Source organism: Puntigrus tetrazona, unplaced genomic scaffold (genome assembly GCF_018831695.1).
Source record: "Puntigrus tetrazona isolate hp1 unplaced genomic scaffold, ASM1883169v1 S000000176, whole genome shotgun sequence".
NCBI lineage: Eukaryota > Metazoa > Chordata > Actinopteri > Cypriniformes > Cyprinidae > Puntigrus > Puntigrus tetrazona.
Genome location: NW_025047847.1, coordinates 305001 through 315000, shown reverse-complemented (window position 1 = coordinate 315000; position 10000 = coordinate 305001). Strand labels below are relative to the sequence as shown.

The 10000-nt window shown below is 28.1% G+C and overlaps 1 protein-coding gene across 3 annotated transcripts in view; it reads right to left on the bottom strand.

The window, feature by feature from the left end:
• gpc6b (glypican 6b) overlaps positions 1-10000 on the bottom strand; it is a 41798-nt gene that overhangs the window by 6149 nt on the left and 25649 nt on the right. For all 3 annotated transcript variants that reach the window (XM_043230580.1, XM_043230581.1, XM_043230579.1), the window contains one exon: positions 8365-8508. In XM_043230580.1, coding sequence (XP_043086515.1) covers positions 8365-8508 — 144 coding nt within the window. The remainder of the gene's footprint in view (positions 1-8364; positions 8509-10000) is intronic.

Here is a 10000-nt window from a genome sequence, read left to right as displayed (position 1 = left end):
TAAACGAAAATCTATAAAAACGTTCAGGATATAAATAGGAATAAAATCAAGGAAATGCTACTGAAGCGGAGGAAAGAAACATTTGGAGTAAACTGCCTTTAAGAATATGTATTGGGATTGAAATAGACGGAGAGGAAGTGTAATAATAAAATCAGTCAATGATATATGCACTAAAAATACTTTTCTGGCTTGGATGTTGTGCCTCGTTTCCAGTCGAAATATCTATATATATAAAAAAAAAAAAAATTATTCTAGACAAGTAAAAAAATTTGTCTCTGTCTTCAGGAAAAAAAGAAGTGACATCTGCCAATGGAGTAAAATTAAAAATATTATTTCAAACATAAACGATGATTATTTAAAAAAAAAAAAAAAAAAAAAGTTTGACAAAAAAATATCTTCTTGATTTAATTGTTTCTTGATTTTGGTTGGAAACAAGACAAACAAATAAAAAAAAAAAAATTATAAAATAAAAATTTATATATATAAAATATTTATATATATAATATATATATATATATATATATATATATATATATATATATATATATATAATATTTTTTTAAAAATATATATTATTTATTATTATTTTTTTATTAATTGTTTTTTTTTCTTTGTGAGTGAAATCTGCAGATGTGAAAAGATCAAGTGCAACAACAAACACACTGAGGTGTATTCTGGGTGTTGTCTTCTCGCCAGACTGAAAGCAAAACTGCTCATAAATCTCAAAAATAACCGGCGCACGAAATATTAAAAAAAAAGCAACGGTCTGCCGTGTAAAGCCTAGCCTTAACACAGAGCGGTATGTGAGGATGTGGAGGCTTTATCTCCCGCTGCTGCTTGATAAGAGACGAGGTGAAGCTCCTGACACGAGACGGATAAAGTCACAGCAACAACTCAACAAACTCACAAAGTCAGCAGCAGGAGGACAGAGAGAGAGAGCACGCTTTACTCTTTATCTGACTGCATGCATACAACATTATTTTTATGAATCAAGGATGCATTCAATTGATCAAAAGAGATCTACTCATCGAACGATCCCGTTTCCACACAAACATGAAGCAGCACAACCGTCTTTGACAAAAATGTTAGCAAAGCTGCACATTAGAATGATTTCTGAAGGATCGTGGGACAGAAATGAGGCTGAAAATTCAGAGGCGAATCACAGAAATAAATTCTATTCAACAACACAGCCACACAGGAGACGGCTGATCTGATAACATTAATATTTGACCGTTTTTCCTGCACTTTGGATCAAATAAATGCGGCCTCTGAAACGTAAATGAGTTTTTTCTTTTAATAAACCTTACCAAAAAAAAAAAAAGTGAACCGCGAGCGTCTCAATTAATCAAGCCACTGGCAGACGACAGGTTATGAACTGTTTGAGGTTTCTTGGGCCTCCAGCGGAGATCGGTGTGAAACACTGTCTGTGTGTAAAAACAGCTCCTCATTAACAGAGAGAGAGTACAGAAACACACACTGATTTCACAGCTAACCCTGTTACATCGAGACAAGAAAAAAAAGGTAGCTACTTCTTAAAATGCATTCTAATGCAAAAGTTATTTTAAATCGCAATAATATTTCACAGGTTTTTCTGCATTTATGATCAAAATTAATGCAGCATTTGTGAGCAGAAAAGAATGTATCGATCCCAAACCTATTAAAGATAATGTAAATACACTGAAAATAATAATACTAACACTGATACGAAATTATCATCATCATCATTATATAAATATAATATCTAAAAAAAAAACTGTTTAGGTTCAGTACATTCAAATAGTTATTAAGCAGTTATTGAATGAAATGTCCAATATTATTTTCATAGGAACCAGATGTAAATTAAATGTAAAAATTTAAACATTTTTTTTTTTCTGATGAACGCAGAAGTCTTTATATATACATAATATATATATAAAAACTAATAATAAATTAAATATATAAACTAGTGCTGTGAAGCAATTAATCGCGATTAAAGGCATGCAAAATAAAAGTTTTTGTGTATTTAAATCATATATGTGTGTGTACTCTGTATATCTATCATGCATAAATAAATACAAACACACATGTATATATTTAAGAAATATTTAAATATAACTTGATAACAATATATATGTCTATAAGTATATATATATATATATATATATATATATATATATATATATAAATAAATATTTTCTGAATTCATACAGTACACAACACATAAATATATAGAAATAATAAATAAATAAAAACAATCTTAATATTGCTTTGCAAGTTAAAAGTGTCAAACAGAATGATATCTTTCCCCGTCTGTATTAAAGTGTGTGTGACGTTAACGATCATGAATTATAGAGCTATAGTCCACGTGTGTCCAGTAAGATCTCTGTGTTTAACCTGCACCTACATGAATATCAGTGTGTGAACATCCTCAGTAAATAAAACACAACCTAAACACATCTAACCTCGTCGGGTTCATTTTTGTGCGGTGACTTCTGAAAGTCATGATTATGCTCGTGCATCTATAACACGTTTCTGCCTGTTTGAGCTTGAGGAAATAAAAACACGGCCAGAAAAAAAAGAGAGAGACGAATGACCTGCGTCTGTGTTCCAGGAAGAAGCAGAGCGCTCTTTAAACCACCAGCGTCTCACAAAATCATCTCTTTATGACCGCATTCGATCCAAACTATAAGCACCTTTCTTGTCAATTGAAAAGATTTTATAAAAGCATTTTTAAAGCATAAAACATTATATTTACGTCACATATATATGAATGTGTGTATAAATTATATATATATATATATACATATATATATATATACATACATATATATACATATACATACATATACATATATATATATATATACATATACAAAAAAAAAATTATATATATATATATATATATATATATATATATATATATATATATATATATATATATATATATATATATATATATATATATATATATATATATATATATATATATATATATATATATATATATATATATATATATATATATTTAGTATGTGAGTGAAAAAAATTGTTTTAGTGATTTTAAATACAATTTTTGTAAAATTATTAATGTCTTTTTGAATATTTTCCAGAAACTTTAACAACACCGTAAATAACCATGACGATTGATTTATAATTACTTTGGTCTAATTATTAAAAATATTTTAAATTATTAATTTTTAGTTATTTTTGAAATAATTAACATTTGTTATTCCGTTTATTAAAAGAACAAATTCTGCGTAACTATATAAACCATTTAATAATAATTCATTAACCACATTTTAAATTATTTTATATATTAATATATAAATATACACACATTCAACGGTGTATAGCAGTTACCACATAATAAATGAATAAATAAATAAGTTTGCTTTATTTTAAAACATATTTTGTTGGGTTTTGGTTTATTTGCGTACACTGTTAGCATACACAGTGTTGCCAAATCTACAGTTTTTCCACGCTTTGGGGTTTGATTAACAGTAGGTTGGTTTTTATTACGCGGACCTGGCAACCCGCTATATTTTCTACCTTATTTGTGAAAGTCGTAAGTGATTTTAAAGCATGCAGGAAACAGATCGTGCCAATGTAGACGCAATACCGACCAAACTCTGTAAACAGCAACAGATCACAGCGAGAAAATGAAGCCTGTGCAGCTCTGTCGTCTGTATTGACCGCCGTCTGGAGGCCGGTGTTCAGTTTCTGGAGTTTGGCGACACGAGGAGCCGAATTAGCAGCACAGATCTGGATTTCAGATCCAATCAAGCATCTTGTGCAATTCATTTCCACGTCTGTGAGAGCAGCGCGGGCCTCAGGAGCACCTCGGGTTACAGAGACCCTCAGACACAAAAACCATCCCATGATTCAATGTGCTCCGGTTTCCTACTGAGCCCAGAAAAACCCCATATCATAGAGAGTTTATTAATACGACTGAGGAGTGCTGATCTGAACATTATAAAAAATATAATAATAATAATAATATTATATATATATATATATATATATATATATATATATATATATATATATATATATATATAATACCTGTTATAAAAAATGTATATTTTATATTTATTATATATTTATATTTTTTATATTTATTATATTATATATAAAATTATTTATATATTTATTATAAATGTGTGGGAGTATGTATATGTATATATATATATATATACTTCAAGAAAGGACAACTCATTCAGAGTAACAATATTTAGATGAAAATGCATGCTTATATATATATATACATACACAATTATTTTAAATATATATTAAAATAATATTAAATTTCATTGCATTTTAAATCAGTAAAAATGTTTTACTGACAAACGGCTAAAACCTAGGACAATCGGAAAGTAATTTATCTTTTAATGCGTCTCATAACAGATCTTTGTTGTAATCGTGCCTGAGAGGATTGTGTTTTCTGTCAATCTGAAATTGAAATGAAACAGAAAACGTTTTAGGAAAACAATTTATTGTTTTTATACCATTTTTGTCTTTAACCAATTATATAATGCACTTTTGTTTATTTAAATGTGGGTGTGTGCATATAATTATAAATAGTTATAAGCAGAAATAGTGTTTGCATGTATATTTTTCCATAACTGAAATGTTTTTGTCAAAACTGAAAAAAAAAACATAAATAAATTACTAAAACATAAAATAAATTAATAATAAAAATATATATATATATATATATATATATATATATATATATATATATATATATATATATATATATATATATATATATTATTTATATATTTTTATTTATTTATTTTTCTTGAATAAAAGGAAAAATAACCTGAAATAAAATAACTGTACTGACATTCAAAATACAAGCTATCCCTAAAACTGTGAGTAATTAAAAATGAAAAGGTACATTTGAGAAGGAACGAAAGCCTCAGCAGTGAGATGAGCAGCGGTTTGGTCCCTCGAGGACCTGAAGCCATTAGCAGACACACAGTGAAGGAAGGAGAAACGCTGGAGCTCCTCAGAGAGCTTCTACCAGCTTCTGAACCCAACAAGCACACAAGAACCTGAGCTCAGGGTTAATGCAGCACAGTACGCCTGCCGTTTCCATGCCAACATGATCATGAGTTCAAAGTTTTCCGTTTGTTTTTTTATATTTTTTATTGCAGTTAATGTTGATTTTATTTCAAGTTAAAAATAAGATTATTCTCATTTTTATTCAATCTTTCATTTTCATTTTAACTTAAGTTAATTTAATTTTTATGAGTTTTGCTAGTTGTTTTATATGTCAATTTAGTGTTTTCCATTTTTCATTTCAGATTTATTTTTGCTTATTTTAATATATCAAATTAATATTTCAGCAACTAGCTGAAATAAACACATTTGAATGTTTTTATTTTGTACAATGTTTATTTTATTTCAAGCGACACAAATCATTTCTTTCAAATTAGTTTTTATTTTTCTATTTTCCAATGTTTTTCGATTGAGTTAAAAGTTTTTGTAATTTCTTTTTACGCCAATATAGCTTTAATTTTTTTTTTTATTATTATTAAATAAGTAAAAATTTTATATCTTATGTTATTTCAGGTCAGAGTTATTTTAAGTAACAGAAACTTTTTTTTAAATGATATTAATTTGTAATAATAATCCTAATAAACAGTTTTCGGTATAAATAGTTTGTGAAAAGTCTAATATAGTTGCGTTTAAGTCAATGTAAAATTATTTAAAGTGCTTTATAAAGTTATGGATGTAAACAATGCATTATATTTGAAATGAGAGACACAGGATATGAAGGGTCTGTGATAAAGATGAAACCCATCTGAGACGCTTCTCACACGACTCTGACGCACTGAGCAGGGAAATAAATATCGGGCAACTCTTACACTGTGTTGCATGACTTTCCACACAATCCTCTGGCAAGCATTGAGAAGAGAGGAAGAGAGAAAGAGAGAGAAATAGATGCATTATATGTGAGGTCCAAAATTCTGAGGCTGGGGCTTTTTGTTTTTGGTGTTTATTTAACCTTGAAACTCTCAAATTCTTTAAAGTAATTTACACACACACACACACACACACACACACACACACACACACACACACACACAACACACACAGGTAGTTGACGAATAAAATTTGGTCTGTGTTGTATTGTGTGACGGACAAAATGTCCAAAAATCGAAATAAAAAAAAAAAAAAACTTGACACACAAATAAAAAGCATATGTCAAAACAACAGTAAAATTGCTAATTTTTTTTTTTTTACAATTTTTAAAGGCTACAAATAGCATTAAAAAGTTTATCTTCAATATATTTTTTTTTTCTGTCACACAATAGGACACATTGATATGTCAACTACCATTATGTGTATATATATATATATATATATATATATATATATATATATATATATATATATATATATATATATATATATATATGTATGTGTGTGTTTGTGTGAAATGTTTATTGAGCAGTAAATTAGTGTATTATAATGACTTCTGAAGGATCGCGAGATACTGAAGACTGGAGAAACGAGAAACGATGCTGAAAATTCGGCTTTGTTTACAGGAAGAAATTAGATGTTATTACATATGCACATAGAAAACAGCTATTTTAAATCGTAATAATATTTTAACATTTGTACTACTTTTTTTATTATCTATGTTTAGAATGCAATTTATTTGTGAGTTTTCAGCATCATTGCTCCAGTTTTCAGAGTGACATTTGATCAAAAATACAGTAAAAATTGTGAAATATTACTGCAATTGGAAATAACTGTTTTTCATTTGAATATATGTAAAATTTTATTTATTTCTGTGTTTTAAGCATCATTACTTCAGCCTCCAGTGTGTCCAGTATTTTATCAAAAATACAGTAAAAATTGCAAAATATTATAAAATATAATATTATGATTTCTATGTGAATCTTAGTTTAAAACGCAATTTATTTCTGAGTTTTTAGCAACATTGCTCCAGTCGTCAGTGTGACATTTGATCAAAAATACAGTAAAAATTTTGAAATATTGCAATTTAAAATAACTATTTTCTAAGTGAATCTATTTTTAAAATGCAATTTATTTCTGAGTTTTCAGCATCATTACTTCAGCCTCTAGTGTGACATTTGATCAAAAATACAGTAAAAATTTTGAAATATTGCAATTTAAAATAACTATTTTTCTAAAAAATGTAATTTTGTGTGAATCTGATATTGCAACATTTGATCAAAAATACACTTTTGAAATATTTGCAATTTAAAATAACTATTTTCTATGTGAATCTATTTTTAAAATGTAATTTATTTCTTAGTTTTCAGCATCATTACTTCAGCCTCTAGTGTGACATTTGATCAAAAATACAGTAAAAATTGTGAAATATTACTGCAACTGGAAATAACTATTTTCTATGTGAATCTTAGTTTAAAACGCAATTTATTTCTGAGTTTTTAGCATCATTGCTCCAGTCGTCAGTGTGACATCTGATCAAAAATACAGTAAAAATTGTGAAATATTACTGCAATTGGAAATAACTATAACTATTTACCAATTTATTTCTGTGTTTTCAGCATCATTACTTCAGCCTCTAGTGTGACATTTGATCAAAAATACATTAAAAATTGTGAAATATTACTGCAACTGGAAATAACTACTTTCTGTGTGAATCTGTTAAATCCAATTTATTTCTGTGTTTTCAGCATCATTACTTCAGCCTCTACTGTGACATTTGATCAAAAATACAGCAAAAATTTTGAAATATTGCAATTTAAAATAACTATTATCTAAGTGAATCTATTTTTAAAATGCAATTTATTTCTTAGTTTTCAGCATCATTACTTCAGCCTCCAGTGTGACATTTGATCAAAAATACAGTAAAAAATTTGAAATATTACTGCAACTGGAAATAACCATTTTCTGTGTGAATCTATGTTAAATCCAATTTATTTCTGAGTTTTCAGCATCATTACTTCAGCCTCTAGTGTGACATTTGATCAAAAATACAGTAAAAATTTTGAAATATTGCAATTTAAAATAACTGTTTTCTATGTGAATCTATTTTTAGAATGCAATTTATTTCTGTGTTTTCAGCATCATTACTTCAGCCTCTAGTGTGACATTTGATCAAAAATACAGTAAAATTTTTGAAATATTGCAATTTAAAATAACTATTTTCTATGTGAATCTATTTTTAAAATGCAGTTTTCAGCATCATTACTTCAGCCTCTAGTGTGACATGATCCTCCAGAAATCATTCTGATGTTCTTTTGTAACGTCCTAAATGTTTTTAACGTCACTTCTGATCAAGTGAATGCACTCTGAACACAAGCGCAGACAGAGAGGTTTGAGACGGAGCCCGTGCTTCCCGCAGGTACTCGAGTCTGCTCACGCTAGATTAGCTCTTACCAGGCGGTCGAGGCGAGTGGTGTCCGCGGCGGTCGGAAGCTCCTCGGGGCTGTAGGGACTGAAGCGGCCGCTGAACGTGTCGGAGACGCCGCGGGACGACCTGCTCATTCCCGAAGGCTTGGGCTGCCCGCAACCTTGAAAGACCTGCAATTACACGCAGAGCACGGGTTCGAGGAGTGCGTCGGCATTCGGCCGAGCCGAGAAACACAAACACAAATGACGAAGGAAAACAATATGGTCACGTCCGTCTGAGCTGGATCTATGGTGCCTAAAACGGGTTTCGTTCTCGACCACATGTTATTTCATGGCTTTAAATCAGAACGTAAACACCATGTACACCATGACCCTGGAACACAAAACCAGTCGTAAGGGTCATTTCTTTTTAAACTGAGACGTATGCGTCATCTGAAAGAAGAATAAATCATCTTTCCATTGATGTATGGTTTGTTAGGACCGGACAATAACTGGCTGAATATTTTTGAAATAATATTGAGAAAATCGCCTTTAAATTGGTCAAAATGAAGTTGTGTTTAATATATATATATATATATATATATATATATATATATATATATATATACACACACACACACACACACACATTTTTTTATTATATTTTATTATATAATTTATTTATATATATATATATATATATATATATATATATTTATTTATACACACACACATATAAATTTTGCTTTTTTAAAATGAGCAATTCTTACATTTCTTAAACTGGTTCCATTAATGTTGCATATTTGTTTATATTTTGTCTTTAAACGTACATTTCTGAAAAAAAGGTTAATTTTTATATGAAATGTTAGTATATTGGGTATTTATTTTTACATGGATACAATAAATACAATATTTTGTTGAGAAAATATTATTTTAGACAGTTTTTAATGAATATTTGAGAAGAATGTATAATGTGAAAAAAATATGAATATAGACATATAGAAAAGATAAAAAAAGTTAAAGATTATTTTAGGTACAAAAATTATTCAGTTGAATTTGTGTGTATTTAAGAGAAAAAATATTTTAGGTAAATTGTTTTATAAAAAAATGATTTCTGAAAAAAAAAATAGCTTTATTTTATTTTCAGGCAAAGCAATTTGTTTATTTTAAAAGACAAAAATGTAACATACTAAAACAAAAGAAAATAAAAACTAAAATTTATTTAATGAAAAGAAAGACTTAAAGTCAAAAGCAAAAAAAGACTAACGCTACAATATACAAAAAATGCTTTTCTAGCCTTGATTTGTTTAGAAAGAAGGATTTTCTAGTAAAAAAACTTATTTAAAATAAAGTGCTTAAAACAAGAATAATATTTATATTTTTAATATTAATATTTATATTATTACAATATAAATATTATAATACAATAAATAATATATGATTATATGTATTATTATTATTATTATTATTATTATTATTATTATTATTATTATTATTATTATTTATGTATTCAAATAATATTTTTTCCCAAACAGAAAACAAAAATCCTTGATATTTTCTAGACTTCTCTTGAAACGGACTGGCCATGTCGAACCCGACGGTTTGCTTGTAGCCGTCTCTGCATATAAAGAGATCAGGAAAAGTATTTTAACAACCGAAAAATGACACACATCACCTTCAACTA